Here is an 18314-nt window from a genome sequence, read left to right as displayed (position 1 = left end):
GATTCCCATATATTTGTTTGCCATTCGCCTACGGGTCATTTTTGACCTGAGGACAACAAAAGAGCATATCCGGGCAATCAGCCATCAGCAACAGAAGACCACACCAGGTGCCACACCAGTCAGCTGTGTGATGAGTCTACTGAAACATTTGAATGTTCAGAATTTGGCATAAACAACATGTAATAGCTGCCATCAGCCGCAATCCAAATGCTTTACAGCACGGCAGATTTTAGAGCTCAGTGTATCTTTGTTTATTACCTTAATTTCCTTAAAGATTGGTTATGTAGATTACTAATGAATACAAATATAGAAAAGTTGATCAGTTTAAAAATATATTATATCCATGTCATCCTCCTTATGTGTAGCAGTTGGTCCTTCTAGTACTTCATTGTCCATCAAACTAGTCTGGGTCTTTAATTATGTATCAGGTCATAATAATTGAACAATTTGTCCATTTTATATATGTTTTATTAATTAAAAACAGGTCTATGATTTTACAAACAAGCTTTTACACTCGAAGAACAAACACTCATATAAAAATACATCTAAAAAACTGAAAATGGTAAATGTGAAGCTGCTGATATGTTTGACATATTTATCTACTGTACATATTACACCTTTAAATTCGTACATGTGCAGTCTTTGTTAGCTACAACAGTTTTTTTGTTTCATTACTTTTTAATACAAAAATATAATTTGAGATGCATGCTCTTAAGAGCAAATGAAGGATGTCCACTACAGAGTAGTGTGATGCTTAGCCAGCAGTTGCGTAATGTCTGTCTGACACGTGGACTGGTCAGCGGGACATCATTCGCACAAACTCTGAAAGAGACGAGAAAAGAAGTGAGAGAGAAACAGAGGAGGATAAACACGATCAGTCAACTGATCCCATCAAGGCCTTCCCACACCTTCAAAGTCCACCAGGCCATCTCCGTTCAGGTCAGCGTCTTTGAGGATCTCGTTGATCTCTCTGTTAGTCACTTGTTCTCCCATCAGCTTCTTCATGGCCTCACGCAGCTCCGTTAAACTGATCTGGCCATCACCATTAGAGTCAAACTGGATACAGACAGAAAGAAACAGTCCTTTTAAGCACAATTATGAATATTCTTCAATTATTTACTTATTATATTTATTGTGTTTTGCTCATGCATTTGTGACTTTAATTACACAAAATATTAAAGTTTTATAATCTAGGAAATCTTCATTTTTAACAGAAATATTCCTCATGCATTGTTGTAGGTTTGTCGGCCACTAACATGATGAGAAAACTGCCCTGAAAGGTCAAATGACAACTAAAAACAGTGAAGGTTTCTTTCCTCTCAGACGTTTGTTTTGCACTTACTGTGTTTCTTTTTGGATTCATTTGCTGTAGCCTAACCTTCATAGCTCTCATTTCTTTATATGTGAATATATTTTAGTATTTCGGACCTGTTTGGCCTTCTATAGCAGGAAAAATGAAGGTGTCATTAAACACAGATGTGTTTGTTTTTGTTGGTTTGTGTTGTGTATCTGTATGTTTTTGCTTATTGTTTTATGTTTTATGTGACCTGCCCTGGGACATAAGGTGACGTTTAATATTTTTGCTATGAACTGACATGCTGACATCTAATGTATCTGGTAAATTGATGCACATTAACATACAGTATACTATTCAAAGGTAAAAATGAAGTGGCTCTGTTTGCTATTCCAGTGAGTGAGCATGCACAATGCCAGGATCCTGAAACGGTCTAACCTGAGTGAATCCAGCCATCATTAAACTATGCATACCTGTGATTTTTCTGCTATGAAATGTCACAATATCTGCTGTGAAAAAAGCCTACCTCCCACTTATGGTTACAAAGATCGGCCTGTCTATTTGAACCCATAATGAAGGTCTGCAAAGGAGAAATGAGCTTGACTTGTTCCATAAACAAACTGCACAGTAATAAATGATTATTTTTATCCAAGTTTCATTCCAGAAACTCCTGCGTGCTTCTATTTCTTCTTTTATATTTGAAGGGTTATGCTTAGTCTTATTTGTTTATCGTTCCCAATGGATTCTGATTTACAGGCCTCCCCCACAACTGATATTTTCATAGCAGCAAAGTCACATGCTACAATCCAATGCTGCTGTTAATAAAGTCACTACAATTAAATTTATGTTTAGGTCTTTATGTTGTAAATGACAGCATGTCTCTTGACCTCTTTGAATGCGTCTCGCAATTCTTTGACTCCGATCATGTCAGCTGTCTCTGCCAGCATCTTGGGTCCCATCAGCTCTACAAAGTCCTCAAAGTCCACTTTACCGCCACCTGAAACACACACACACACACACACACACACACACACACACACACACACACACACACACACACACACACACACACACACACACACACGGTTGCCATCTATTTCCACTCTGTTCTGCTGTCTCGTGTATTTTAGGCTGTTGCTGCACTCACAGATCTGCTGGCTCAGTTCAATGAGCTCCATCTCTGTGGGCATGTAACCCATAGTCCTCATACACTCGCCCAGGTCTTTGTGACTGATGTAGCCATCTTTATTCTTATCAAACTCCACAAATGCCTCACGGAGCTCTGGTAAGACACACACACACACACACACACACACACACACAAACACGCAAAACACGTGTTATTACTGGTAAGGCGGGTATCATATCAAATGCATGTACAGCTAAAAAAAGCGGATAAATCACCTCACCTTCGATCTCCTCTGGCCGCAGCTCTCTGTCCTGCCGTGGGGAAAGTTTTCACATATTAGCTTCATGTTTCACACAGTTATAGATTTCCCCTCACCTTGCAAACATTCATACTGAAAATATTCACAATGTTTGTTTGGCAATAAGACAATAAAAAGTAAACGCAGGCATTGAGGAGCACAATCTAAGCACACAGACATACAGCTTGTGTCACTTAACACGTGATGCTAGACAGAGCACAGATGAAAAACAGAAGCACCAAGTGAAACAAAACAGAAAAGATGAATAATGAGAGGAAATGTTAAATATTTTTTGTTATGTATAATTAGCGTCTTGACGTTTGGCCAATGTTTTTGGACAAAGATTCATTTTTTGAGAACTATGAATCACAATGATATTTATGTTCTTTTAACTCCAGGGTGTTGCACATCAATGAAATGCTGAAAATGATCCCTAAGCTGCATTAGATAGAAAGCTCCAGGGCATCTACATGGATTAAACCGTATATCTGATTATTGTATGCAGGGATTCCTGCACCATAGATTACAGTGAGTACCCAGATTACTTTTTGGAGGATGCCAGGCTGCAAACATCTAGAGACTAGGACATGTCAGAGGTTTAGTTTTAGGAATATGTCCACTGTCCGGATGTATGTGTCCGTACACTAAATATATACATTACTCAAGCTTGTGTGTGTAACCCGAATTATTATTTGATTGCATTTGTTTTGATCAAATTCTCATTTTCACACAGTAAAAGAAATCCTGACAATAAAAGTAGAGCAAAGCAACGTTGTGGCTAGCATTCCTTCCAGCAAGAATCCCCAAGCGTTCCCAGAAGTGTTGCACTTCCACTTTGATGTGAAGTTTTCTATTCCAGTTGCCCCTGTTTGGGCAGTCTATTATTTCTCCTAATCCAATTAAAAAAACATCCACTAAAAAGGTTTAGACCATTATTTTATTTTATTTTTGTCTTCACCTATATGAAGTGAAGCAAAGGCCACAGGTCATCAGTGTGATTGTTTCACAGTTCACACAAAGGCCTGCATCCTTTCTTTACCAAGGGCACGTACAAGCTCCACAAGGCCAGTCAATGATTTTCCAATGATCTCTCAGTGATTGACCCCTTTAAGCTTGCCCGTTGCCTGGGGATTTTAATTGTCTGACCCGAGCCACTAATGCAGGGGGGGATGACACAGCTGGTAAAGAGCAGGAGGGTCAGCCACGATGTGGGGATGAAAATGAATCGACACAAGTGGAAAAAGTTGCACTTTGGCTGTGGTAGGACACAGTGTGCACACTTCTGTGACTTCCTGTTACATACGAGCGTCCTAGCAAAGCCCTGTTTAAGGAAGATGCAGGCCGGGCCCACGATGTTGTGCAGCATGTTGCAGTTCTTCACCAGCGCACCGAGGGACTCCTTGAACGGTTTATCCTCTACATCCAAATCCTCATCTCCCTCCAGCTGCTGGCTCATTGCCCTCACCTTACGATGGAAGCGCCAGTGTATCACCCGCTTTGGAAGCAGATCAGGGTGTTAAACCACCAAACTTACTGTCCGTCACACCAAATGTGCGACTGATCAAGCAAGTCAATATCTTTTCAGAGGCAAAGTAAGACCCCTGCTTTTCTACAGTCAAACGTTGGAAAGGCAATAAGCCAGAACTATAGGATAGATACAGCTGCTCATTATTGCAGGAGGCCCTCATCAGCCTCAGTCCTCACTGTGAGAAACCAGTTTGATTTGAAAATAATCTATAAGTCTCAATCCTGCTGCTGCAGCTTCAAGCTGCTGAAACTAGCTGATGTGAGTTTGCTAATTCTCTAGTGTAAAGACTGACAGCTTAACTACACATCAGTAAGTAACACGGCTACAATAGTAGGAAGCAGTGAACATTACAAGTAACAGTAAAAAAAAGCTAAATAAATAAATATGGCAATCATGGATCTAAAATCACTATTAAAATAAATGCAAGCATTGATAAGCTCATCATATATATATATATATATATATATATATATATATGGATTTTGTATTTATTTATCCTTTAAAATGCATAAATAATCTTGAAAAAAGTATGACAAATTAATTTTAATTATTAAATGGAGGATAATTAAAAAATAAGGAATAAATGAACAAAAACTTATTTTCTAAAACAAGTGTGGACAATAAATAAAAAGGACAAATAAATACAGATCCAAATACAAAGAATATACATTTTTGTAAAATTAATTTATATGTTTTAAAATTTTAATCTAGTCTTACTTTAATCTATTATTTTGATCTCTTTAATTTGCACGTTTCGATTTTCTGCACACAAACAGTGTGTCCTTAAATAGCACTTTAAGTGATGCAGTCTGTATACTAAGCTTTCCTGTAACTACCATAAAAGGAAACAGTTTCACTGGTGGAAAAAAAAAGGAAAGCGTTAGAATTTCGACAATATATTTTTTCCTGTTTTCTTAATTTACATGCAATCGTTAAAATGATACAGTGAGACAACATCCAAAGAAAGCTGCGGTTGTCACGGAGGCAAAAAGCTTCAGTCAGCGAGTGCAAGCAAGAGGATTAAGCTGCAGTGAGTTCGAATCTAACAAAGAGGAGATAAAGTACACTTACCTTCTTCATTTTATCGTTCAGAGATGGTTTGTTCCCCATTACCAGACCTCCCCTGTCACTTTTCTATGTTCCTATTTCCCTGCGCTCTTCTTCTGTGGACTTCTAAAGTCAAGTTCAAGCTCACAAGCTAAAAAATCCCTCTGAGTTTCCCATTCTGGTTAATAGTCATCATATTGGATAAAACAGAGATGGAAAAAGAGGAACGGCCCTCATCCATTCATGGTCATCTCCACTGACCCAAACCAAACTGAACACATTACCAAATGATCTTCCCAAAACAAAAACAAACTGGATGACTGAGCAGAAGTGGAGCGCACTGAACACAGCTCGCTTATGTGTCACTCCACAGAAACAGCATCACTCTCGGCTCTTCACGCGGTGCTTTTAATCCCCCCCTCATTCCTCTCTGTCACTCGGTCTTCCCTCCCCCCTTTCTCTCTCTCTGTCTCATGTCAACATGTTGCACGAGCATTCAAATGACTTCATCTACAGTGTGAAGAGTTTTAAAGGGAGAATTAAGAGGACACGAACGGAGCGGGATTAATCCATGCCCTTTCAGATTAAAGAGGAAAGGGTGATAGAGAGAGAAAAAAGGGAAGAGAATAGATTAAAGACATTCAAAGGAAGAAACGGAAACAGACATACTTTTCTCATGTGGATAAACAAGAATCTAAATATTTTAACTTGGCCTGGAAATAGAGCATGCACTATTTGAAACCATAAATATTAAAAACAAGATATAAAATAAATTCTTGGCTAAAGATGAATATCAGAGGTGAAGAACACCAGAGGGTTTTATTACTTTAGATGTCTTAAGGCTTGGACTTTTTGTGGATTACATATCACTGCATGTGTGCACTATGTGGTATTAAAGAACACATGATGTAAAATGAATGTAAATATGATGATGTTTGTCACATCAGGTTGACCTCTTGTTGCCAGTAGGAGTGCTATAGCTGTTACCTAATATCAACGTCAGGCTGGGACAAACTGGACAGTGTACGCTCACTGGCCTCTTTATTAGGCACACGGTTTCAGCTTCTCATTAACACAACATTTAATCAGCCAATCACATGGCATCAACTCAATAGGTTTAGGCATGCAGAGATGGTCGAGGCGACCTGATGAAATTCAAACTGAGCATTGGAATGAGGAAGAAAGGTGATGTTAGTGACTTGGAATGTGGTATGGTTGTTGGTGCTGACGTATTGGGGTTTTTGGATTTTCCCACACAACCATTTCTAGAGTTTACAGAGAATGATCCAACAAAGAGAAAATATCCAGCGAGTTCAGTGCTCTGGGGCAAATTGCCTTGTTGATGTAATACCCACTCGTCATTTCTTGAATGTGGCAGAGTTCACTATACTTAAATGACCTCCACAGTCACCGGATAAAACAATGTATGTCAAACATGTGGCATTCAACACATGCAATAAATGCAAAAGGTGCTTCTATATGATGTTCTTCTTTTGGCTTCTCCCTTTAGGCATCACCACAGTGGATCATCTGCCTCCATCTCACTCTGTCCCTAGCATCCTCCTCTATCTCACCAACCCTCTGCATGTCCTCTGCATTTTATTTACTACAATAAAAGAATCTTTCTTTATTACATTTGTTGTTATTTATTATTATTTTATATTTATGATTTATTTATGATGTTTTAGAGTGTGATCCCCTTCTATCAGTGGTCATTTGTACATGTAGCATGAGGGCTAATGCAAAACATAACATGTACGTTTTCATTGCTTTGTCATGTATGTTTAAAACATGTCCAAGCTATTAAGGGTCCCTGTGACACTCAGTTCATGGGCCCCAAAGATCACAAAAATGGGTACAAAGTGTACAAAGTGTACCAAATGTAAAATGTGAAAGTGAAAAAATGAAACCTGCTAAAGTAACAAAAGAAAAACTGAGTGTTTGCGTTTTTGAAAAATATAAGAAGTTGACTTAGCTGTGATTTGTGAAGTATTTTCCAACAAGTATTAGATGTGTTTTTCAATTATGTGGTAATTAAATTAGAAACCAATGGAAAAATACAACAAGTGAGCTGTAATGCTTCACAAAATGACAGCTTATGCAACTCACAGTGAGACCCTGGTGGCGTTCAAGTGCGTCAGCTCACGTCGAACTGAAAAGCACAATGAACTTCAATTTGAACTTCAGCTCTTACATCCATGGACTACTTTGGCTGAGCTGTCAGTTATAATGGCATAAAGTTAAAATCTCAAGTGGAGGTTATGAGAGCAATGCTAAGTGGTCATCTGAGCTTTTACAAAGCATCTGCCGGCAAATCTCTCCAAAAGCAGATTTGGCATGCTGCTTACTACAGTGCATCCATACGGCTCGTGTGTGTGTGCTTCTGTGTGTGTCACTCATCTTTCTGTTTAGTCACATTGTGGGGACTCTTTTAATTTTAGATTTTAGGGTGACGACTAAGGATCAGGAAAAAGAGATTCATAGGGTGTGTGTGTGTGTGTGTGTGTGTGTGTGTGTGTGTGTGTGTGTGTGTGTGTGTGTGTGTGTGAGAAACACTGCAGGAGGTAGATTTAACTCATCCAGTTTTGGCTCTTGCTGTTCATTCTCCAAATTTGTCTCTCTTGTACTTTTCCGTACTAAATCATACACCCAGTTAGCAGTTTATTATTAGCTATTAGTTGCCCTAATTGATACATACAGTGTGGGGTGGAGAAAATTATAGAAACAGCAGTGGATACATCTACAAGCGTACAGTTGAATGAAATACTACTCTCAGTCAGCAACAAGAAAACATGAACATAGAACACTAGAGCACAATCAGTGTGTGCAGAGAGAGTTCTTAAACTCATTAGCTAAAACTAATGGCAACTCTGCATGCATGCGTTGTCTATTGCAATAAGCTCCAGTGACCACTAGAGGCCACCTTAGGACCGGTCTAACATCAGTATCACTTGCCAGCTGCAGCAGTGGATGTCTGGGAGAGTACCAACTTTTTATTTGCTTGTTTATTTTTTAGGAGATACTTTAGGCAGATTAAGCAGTCATATATTAGAAATGGAAATCTAGATTTCTAGTTTTCCTTTTTTTTCTGCAATAAGACTCTTATTGTGATTGATAAACACGGAATGCCAACACTGGAATTAACGAGTTTGCAGCTTAAGAACGCTTTTGTGGCATGAAGATAGATCACTTCTCTCAAAGAGCTTTCATGTGATTTGATAGAAACAGATTATTTTATTTTACAAAGGTACATGAGGGAGTCACTACAGGAGATGTTTGGGATGTAAAGCTTTTCATCAAAGTGGTGGTCACATGAAAACTGTTTAACACAGTTGCGTGTTTTATACACGTTTCTGTGCAGTGGTTCTTATAATATATAAGTGTTTGCTTAAAGGAGGTCGTCTGATTGTTGTTGTTTTTTTTAATCGATTATAGGGTCTTTTCCTTTATAATATAATGCACCTTTAGGTGGTTGTTGTGAGTTTTAATTAAATAAATATGCAGAAATATTCAAACTTTTAAAGGGTTCACTAACTTTCAAGCACTGCTGCAACTCCTCTAACTGGAGCCCAAGCATCACTTTATAGTGCAGATGTGCTGTGATTTTTCTTGCAAAGCTTTCAGTGCAAGACTTTCTGTATTTTTGATTTGTACCTACAAATCAAAATTAATTTGCAATCAATTAATAATTAACTGTCATTTCTAAGTTTTACATTTTTAGCTGTCTGAGATGGAAAACATATTTCCGAAAGTACCAACCTTGTACAGACTATTAGTATTAGTACAAATTAGTACAAACCTTGAGTAGAGTGTATACAATTCAACCTTCAAACTTACATACATTCATTTAATAGATAAATATGAGTATCAGCTTTTCAGCACATAATATTAGCAGATTAATCACTTCTTTCTGTGAGCTCCACCATGATTCACTCTATTGGCTGCACATTGAAACAAAACTTAACACCAGTAATTGCAACTGAAGACACCATTAAATCTGATTAACTACCAGGTTGGGTCTCTCTTACTGATGGTTATAATTAATCACGTAAATGAGATGGTCTTGAGAAGTGGGCGCACACACACACACACACACACACACACACACACACACACACACACACACACACACACACACACACACACACACACACACACACACACACACACACACACTGTTCCTGGGTCCTGAATACTCTTTAGTTGCTCTTCTCAGGACATCAGCGCTCAGCGACTGTCATGCTTGCAGTCTGTGGTTAATTTGAATGCACACACACTTTTAACTTAACACACCGTGCATATGTGCGTGTGTGCTGTGTGTATGATAGAGATGTGCCATACTCAGGTAACGTGACTCTGTCTTTTGTTTTGGACTCAACATACTCTTGATCTCTGATGTGAGTGTGATCTGGTGTCAGGTGTACATCAGCAGGTTTCCAGAAATGAGAGCTGTCGAGACACCAGGAAACACTAGAAGAGACAGAACAGACAGAAAGTGAAGAAAGGAGGGAAGGAAGAATGGATAGAAGGAAGGAAGGGATGAAAAAAGGAAGGAAGGAAGTATAGTTGTAGAGCTCCCTTAAGACTTAAGACTGTCTAAAATAGAGGCCAGTGCAGAAGTCTATTAAGCCTGCCTCATTTCTAATGGCCAGCAGAGGGAGACTGCTTTGGTTCCAAAATGAAGTCAACAGCATTGTAAGTTTAGACGATAAAACCTGCAGCTCGCTTGGTCTGTGCCCTCAGTGAAAACTTTCTGATGAGTTTATCATCTCACTTGGAAAGTTCAAGTGCATGATGTTTCTTATTAGAGCCAAAACATCAATGTCAATAAAGCGGTGTGTGCTCGTTGTCACAGAATGCCGTGTCCCTTCGTTTGTGATTCACCCTTCCCATGTGGCGGCTAGCTTTAAAAAAAGCTGACAGGATGATAATGATGAAGTCAAAGTTTCAAAAATGTGACTTCACTAACTATTACTATGGTGTAACCATCTTTTATATACAATTCATGCTTCAGACGCATTCATAGTGCAGGAAATGTTTGGTTTAAAGTGAGGATGCTGCACCGTGTGCACATGGTCCTCACTCGCTCACATGAAATCATTGGACTGTCACCTGCTTTGTTCTCACATGGGCTGGATTACATCACATGAACTTCATACTAGAACGCCGGCAGGTTAAACGTCAGTTAACGTTCAATTTGTGCTGCGCTGCATGCAGAGCAACTTTCTGCAACCATTTGCATATTTTAGGCATGCTTTTATAAGCAGATGCTTTCATGTATTGTTATCAAATTCATGTTGAACATATCGTCGTGTTGATGGATAGTTGTTATTCGGTTAGTGAGGGGGAAATTACTCTTACTTGGGGTTTGTTCACATAATTCATTTAGAAATTCAGTTTCTGACCAAGATCACATTCATGTGACCAAGGGCCCGATGGTGCACTCACTCACAGCTCTTAAAGCTGCTCCTTCAACACTGGTGTTAAAATTTCAGGTTATTTTATGTAAGCAAGTGTGATCTGAGGCTATATTACATATTGTTGCACTTGAGTACTCAAGCTTCTCTTCTCTCCGACTTTGCTGGCTGCTTTCTCCCACTCACTTGCTGCTCTCTCTTAATTTGGATCACTTGCATCACCACTGACATCACTTTTTTTTTTTTTTTTTTACATTGCTTTCCTGTTTCTAACCTCAGCCCCACTCATCGTCACCCTCCTCAGAGTTTGCTGACGCGATCAGGTGGACATGACTCTTTCTACATGTCAAGAAAAAAAGAAAATACTGACTGACTCACAAGCCATGCTTGAAATCAGCAGCAGGAAGCGGGTAGGGATTTAACTTCGGTGTAATCCCTTCTGATTTTATTTTCACACACAAACCGCTGTCTCACACCGCGAGCCCACACGTCTGGCCCTCGGGTTACAGCGCTGTAATGGTGTGGCCTATCGTGCCGTGTCATGTGTCACCTCTTAGCATGTGATTGATGGGATGTGATGCGATATGGAGCTGATAGAATGGCTGCAGCGATAGGGTGTCCATCAGATCTCTGGCTGACTTTACTGGTATCTATTACGGATTACACTTTGGTAATGTTTCCCAAAGTAGAGCTTAAATCCTCTCAAACTCACGCTATCATCCTTCTACTCATTGCGCTTTGCAGCTCTGGCTTTTTCCACGAGGGTTAAACTACAAGGCAAAATGGTTAATGTTCACCTTGCCGTTGTGAATTTAGCTTTGTGTCTTTCTGAACTGCCAGATCAAAGAGAGCAGGGCTGCGAGAGAGACCGCTACTTTACAAAAGCTGGACCACAGCCACCCTTTAAATTTGAAGTGAAGGCTTAGGCTTAGGGTTTCTGTGAAGCCAGACATTCAATCAGCCAGAGAACTTGATGCACATGCACACACATTTATTCACTCACACACACTCTAACACACACACACACACACACACACACACACACACACACGGTAACAAAAGTGTCAGACATACATACAAGAACGCACACATACACGTCCACTGCAGAGTATGAAACAGATGAGCTTCACACACATACACACTCCTACCTGTCCAAACACCGAGTCCACTATGGGCAGCAGGTCGACGGGCTCCTCTTCCTTCTCCTTCTCTCTCCTCCGCGGTCCCTCCATCAACTCCTCCAGCTGTTCCTCCAGCGCTTCGCTGTCCTCACCCGCCTCTGCTGCCGTCATCGGGGGTAATTTGGATTTTTGATTGCGAGCAGCAGCTTGAGCGTCTCCGCCACCCCCGCCCTGGTCGTTGGTTCGCTTCTTTTGCTTCTCCACCTTCTTCTTGATAGCAGCCTGCACCTGTGGGAAGGCAGGGGTGGAGGAGAGTAGAACAGTGCACTCAAACTTATATCAATATAAAGCATGACCGATACTACTGAGACTGTAGATGAAATACAGTGCCACAGCGCTCACTGCCTGAAACGTGAGATGTTTAGTTTATAACATTTGCTCTAGGAAGATGTGACATGAACATACTTTGTAAGGAAGATGCCAAAATAAGAACAATACACAACTTGCAGAAGTCGAAATGTTATGAAATGCATGCATTATAAAAATCTTTTTAAAAAGATCATTTTTAACCTATTACATAGAAATCCTTTAACCCATTTACAGTAATCCAGTTTGTTTTAAAACTTTAATAAGTTGTCACATATGGGTAACATGTGTTTTCCACAAGAAATCAACAGTTCATCTTTTGTATCAATGACTCTTATCATTCTTTCGGCAAAACAAAACTTCAGCTTGCACAATATAAAATGTGATATAGGCACACAGCATGTAAGGATGCACACACACACACACATACACAGACACAATTATATATATATCTATCTGCACCCACTCACCTGTTTTGCGCTCCTCTCTGATGGCGCGCTCATCGCTCCAGCGGCTCCCCCGGGTGCCGGCTCTCGAATGATCATGAACATCTTGGTGTCACGGGCTAACACACACACTCTCTCTCTTCGTCGCTCGCCCTCCCCCTCCCTCCCCCTCTCGCTTCCCTCTCCCCTGCTCTCCTCTCCTCTGCTCTAGCTCTTTATGTCTTAAGTGTAATAAAACTCCCCCTCCCACCACAAAAAAAAGTCAGCTTGGACCGATTTCTTTTCTTAAACTCTGAAAAATGTGTTAAAAATTCAGTCCCCTTCACGCAGTGATTGCAGCTGTCTCTTTGTCCCGGGAAACACAAAAGGAGTTAAAATGCTACGGCTCAAATGTTCTCCTGCTTCCTCCTTTCCTTCCAAGTATTTCCTCCAGTTCTTTTCCTCAGAGTTTCATCAAGCTTCTGTCCATCTCTCTCAGGTGAGGAGGTTTTTATCATCAGCTGCTGTCTTGGCTCCGGGATTGAGTTCCAGCACCTCTGCCCCCACTTGCTATCTCCAGATAATTTAGGTGACACTCTATACCTCCCGAACTTTAGCTCCCTCGCGTTTTCTACCTGTAGTGCGTTGACCTCTCTCTCTCCTTCTCTTCCTCCCCTTTTTCCACCTTTTCCCCTTCATCACAGGTAAACTTCCCTCCTCTCTGCCGGGTTCTCTACCTCAAACACAGGCTTTATAAAAACCTGCCTTTCCTTCCCTATAATTCCCGTAATCTCGTTATTCTCTCGTGTTTTCCCGGTCGTTTACACTCATCTTTTCCCATCTTATCTCAATCTTTTTCCCAGAATCCTTCTTCCCCCCATCTTTTTCTCTTTCTTATCACCATCATTTCCCCCTGACAATAATCCTCGTCGCTCCCTGTGCTTCTCCTTCTTCTCGTCTCTTTCTCCCAATCTATCTGCCCTCAATCCCCTTGTCACATTTGAAGCCTTTGTTGTAAAACAAATTGGATGTTTTTCTGCAGTGCCCAGGTCAGCTATTCATTTAGAAACAGTGAGAGATAGAAAGAGATGAAGAGTTGCAAAAAAACAAACAAAAAAAAAAACCAACCTCAGCAGCCATACGATGATGAAAGGCTTTCAGTGAGCAATAACACATCACCTCAGGGAAACCTGCATGCATAATCTCATCCACCAAGCATGGCTGAGCCCACACACGTGCATGCACAGGTGAACATGTAACCACTGACCCCTATTTTTAGACACGAATGTTCTCATAAGCATGTAATGTTGTGCTTTTCAGCTCGCTAGAAACAACTCCATAGCCTTTTGGTGTTCTAAAGCAACTAATTCCACTAAAAGCATCATCTTTCTATAAATAAAACCCATCAATCAACCCCGTCCATTTCACTAGCAGCTTTGAGCTGATGATGCATCTCACTCCCCCCCCCCCTCATTTTGTTCCTAACTGCCTCCCCTGAAAGCTCCCTCCATCGCCGCTCTGCCCCTCGCATCTCCAGTTAACCTCCGATAGTGTGCGTTCTCCAGACGCGCTGATAATGTATAGCTTCACTTCTCTCCAGTTCCTAATGAGGTTTCCATTAATCATCTTAACCCTGTCTTTCGGCTGTCTTTCTTTAGCCCCTCTCCTCATTGATTATTGATAAGATGGAGAGACAAATTCTTGAGTGGAGGCAGAAAAGAGATCCATTACAGAAAAGCCAAGTTACACGACTGAGGGTTAAAAATAGCGGCTCATATTTTGGGAACAGACCCGTCATCTGATCGAGGAAAGATGAAGAATGAATGGACGAGATGGAAAGAGAAATTAGAGGTTAGGGAAAAAAATGTGTGTGTGTGTGTGTGTGTGTGTGTGTGTGTGTGTGTGTGTGCGTGTGTGTGTGTGTGTGTGTGTGTGTGTGTGTGTGTGTGTGTGTGTGTGTGTGTGTGTGTGTGTGTGTGTGTGTGTTTGTTCATTTTCTTTCATCTCAGGCTTATCTGACCTTAAAGAAACTCAAAGATGTGATGAATGGCAGTGGGAGGGCCAGCTGAGCAATAATGTAGACGTGAAGGCTTGTGTTACTGCGTGTCGATCAGCCTGTAATAATATCTAATTACAGATCAGAACAGTTAGAGAAGAGAAGGGTTCGACTGAAGGCTGTACGTAGCCCTGACAGGTCAGTCCCGCAGTCTGTGAGTAATGTATGCAGATGACACACAGAGATTAAACAGGCAGAACAGGTACGTTTTATTCAGGTCAGACTAATTCTCATTACTTATTTGGTCGTAATGGTAGTCACAGATTACCGAATTGCTCAACTGGCAGGAGAGGACTCATTAACCATGCTTAACTGCAGAGTGAAAGAAGAACACAGAGCGTATCTGTGACAGGTAAACACCAAACTCAACCACGGGTAGGATACAGGTAATCAACTGATTAACACAATGTTGTGACTCAAATGTTCAGCTTTTGTTGAGCTTGTGTCAAAAATGACGTTTGTTTCCACTGGTTGAGGGTTGTTGTGTTATATTGTGATACATGTTAAATGAAATCTCTCTGACGCATCATCAGCAACAAAGAAATAATCACAATAAAGTCCACAAAGGTTTTTATATCAGAAACTATCTTGACTGTCTTTTTATTCATTCACTTTTATTTCATTTAGCTTTCTTCTCCAGTGAGTTTTCATCCTTGCTTTAATGTTTTGAAGTTTCAGTGTTCGTTTTTTTTATCATAATGTAATACTGAAGAATGTAACACTGTGTAAAAGCTTGAATCACTGTCCTTAAACACATTGAGAAAATTGGGCCAAAAAACCATCTACAGCAGATGAACTGTAGATGCAGATGACACAGGACCAGAGAGATGCTTCTGGACCTTCAAATGATTGTTAGCAATATGTATGGAGGAGATCAGGAGAGCAGGGTAACAGTAAATATCTATAGCAGACATGAACACTTCTGCAACATTTTACCAAGTGGGTCACATGAGAAACTGTACTTTTGCACTGGTGCAGCCCTCCACAACAGTCCCAGTTTCTCATGGTGCCCCTTGGTCAAATTAATTGTCGTTCTGGTTTACAGCCACCCATAAAGCACATCGTTGGCTCTGTCGTGGTTTTCAGGTTTCAGAGATCTTGTGAAAATTGATGGAACGATAAACATGGAAAAGTCAGAAGACGTCAGATTTTGTTCGACCATGCAGTCCCATCTTGACCTGCATATAACTGAAGCAGTGTGGGATCATCCCAACAGAGAACAACACAAAAATCCAGTCAACATCCGAAGAAGAGCTCTGAATGTCCTTCACGAAGCCTGGAGAACTATTCCTGAATACTACTTTGAATACTAAGAAATTACAACAAGGCTGGCCTACTACAGTTCAGGCTGTGTTAGAAAATAAAGATTTTTATGACATAAGTTGACTTTCAATCTTGTTAGAACTGTATAAACTTGGTTTTTCCTTCTTCTTCATTAAATTCCCAAATTCCTAGAAAAATATAAACAATCAAGGGGTGGCTCAAGACTTTTGCACAGCTCTGTATTTCAGTGGCAGTGTTTAAAGTTACACATTATAACACATCACTTCTTAAAAGCAACGGACTCACATTCATACCGGCACCTTCAGATGACAACCATCTTTCCTATACAGTCTGTGGATAGTTCTTGATATTTAAGTTTATGTTTTACCACTTGCAGCATATTTCTAATTTCTAATGATCTAATCTGATCATTTTTAAAATCTTCATCTAACAGCTTCCAGTGGGTCGCATTTTCATGAGGGTGGCATTCATATGTTGCACAAAAATGCTTTAAAGTTGCTTCATTCGAAGTTAGCTTTGGCTGCCCTCTGCTGGTACTACATGTGCAATCAAAGTTAATTATACCCTAAAACTCTCATGTCAGCTATCTAGACCAGGGGTCAGCAACCTTTAACACCGAAAGAGCCATTTGGACCTGGTTTTCCACGCAAAAGAAAACACTGGGTATTTGACATTTTAGATGTCAAATACTTTTTGACATCTAAAATGAAGATAACACTGTATATATTGTTTTTTACCTTTATGCCTTGTTTGAACAACTAAGGTGTGTTGCTTATGAAATCCTTGAAGTGCTACAGAGAAAATTACATTTTATTTATGTAAGTAACACATTTTGAACTCTTAAAGAAATATAACAAAAGGAAAGACACCCAGCTGAACTAAAATGATCCATGTAGCAAACAAAAACTGTTATATCGCCTTTGGGCTTTTGGAGCCTTGACCTGACTTTTAAAAAAAATAATTGGAAAAAAAGCACTATGCTGCTAAAAAATGAAAAATAGATATTTGCAAAATTCTGCCTAAATATGTATTTTACCTGGTTAATATGTGTAGCGGGGTGTGGTCTGCAGCGCCGCTGCAGGGGAGGCGGATGCACCTGAGTGGACCCGCAATCACGCCTCGCCGCCTTTACGTCTGTGCTGTTGTGTTGGTATGCGTAAGGCTGTGAGCTGAAAAGCTACAGCCTGCTGTATGTGTCAGCAACCGTGTGTGAAAAGTGGTCAATAAAGACATGCTGAAAAGCATGTTCATGCAAACATCGTCGGGTCTGCCGTGATATGTTTACAATTGGACTTCTGCTCCTGAACCTCTGCGCACAGCGTCTGCAAATCGGGGCTGTACGAAGTCACTTTCATCTTTACGCAGGACTGTAAGCTGTCATCTGTGAGGCGTGAGCGGCGTTTGTTTTTAACATAGCACACGGTGGAGAATAGCTGCTGACATCATGTGGATCCGAAGATCCATAATTGACCTACCTGGGGTTGAAAGTCTCGATAGATGCACGGCGTTTCGGCGGGTATACCGGCTTCCACGAGTGTGACGCTTATTTTGAGCGATGAAAAAAATAATAGAATATAATTTTATTTTTATATTTCAATATCACAATAATCTTCCAATTTAGAACTACAAGTTAAAAAAAGAACTAACATAAATAAAATACACTTCAGCTAAATACTTCTAATTTATTTTCCAAAACCACGCGGAGCCGCAGGACTAAAGAGTCGCATGCGGCTCCGGAGCCGCAGGTTGCCGACCCCTGATCTAGACATTGGTGACTATCACTTCACATTACATTTGCTTTACAACATTAAACTCCGAGGATACAAACAGACGATTAGTAAACTACATTTCAGATTAGTGTTAGACAAATATGAAGGTGGTGGACGAATCATACTGCAGAACTCATACTGTCATAACATACTACACCCATTATGTTTTCAATGGCACTGAGATAAAACAACTGAATACCTTAAAAAAAAAAAAATGGTATTGCATTGTTAGATGAAACACAAACAATGTGCCGAATGATAGCAGTAGATATGCTTTCTGTAAAGTACTTTAAAAAAAATACAAAAAGCATTAAAAACTTTGCTAGAAAATCCAGTTAAAAAAGCCAAAACAAACCATGTTTTGATATCATAGTTATAAAAACTCACGTTAAAATACAAAATGTCAAAAATGTTTTCTTTAAATGTCTGTTTCAACAAAAATTACTCAAAAAGAAGACACAGTCATCTGTTTGGAACTAGTTTAGGTGCAGATTAATATGCATTAGGTGCACTGCTGAATATATCCATCAGAAGGAAGATGTGCATTCGACTGACTGAGAATAAAACCAGTGTGTGTGCT

At 40.1% G+C, this 18314-nt stretch overlaps 1 protein-coding gene across 2 annotated transcripts; it reads right to left on the bottom strand.

Moving 5' to 3' along the window:
- Nucleotides 1-489: 489 nt before the first annotated feature.
- cabp2b (calcium binding protein 2b) lies at nucleotides 490-5929 on the bottom strand. Of its 2 annotated transcripts, XM_026194868.1 has the most exons (7): nucleotides 5321-5929; nucleotides 4025-4216; nucleotides 2704-2734; nucleotides 2442-2576; nucleotides 2182-2291; nucleotides 909-1056; nucleotides 490-822 (listed from the first exon to the last, which is right to left on the bottom strand). In XM_026194868.1, the coding sequence occupies exons 1-7, from the start codon at nucleotides 5357-5359 to the stop codon at nucleotides 797-799; spliced, it is 681 nt and encodes a 226-aa protein (XP_026050653.1). In that variant the 5' UTR covers nucleotides 5360-5929; the 3' UTR covers nucleotides 490-796. The 2 variants fall into 2 exon arrangements, with proteins under 2 accessions (XP_026050653.1, XP_026050660.1); XM_026194875.1 differs by lacking the exon at nucleotides 4025-4216 and having other exon boundaries at nucleotides 5321-5922.
- Nucleotides 5930-18314: the final 12385 nt, after the last annotated feature.

Source organism: Astatotilapia calliptera, chromosome 2 (assembly GCF_900246225.1).
Source record: "Astatotilapia calliptera chromosome 2, fAstCal1.2, whole genome shotgun sequence".
In the NCBI taxonomy this organism is placed as follows: Eukaryota; Metazoa; Chordata; class Actinopteri; order Cichliformes; family Cichlidae; genus Astatotilapia; species Astatotilapia calliptera.
This window is presented reverse-complemented; position numbering and strand designations above follow the sequence as displayed.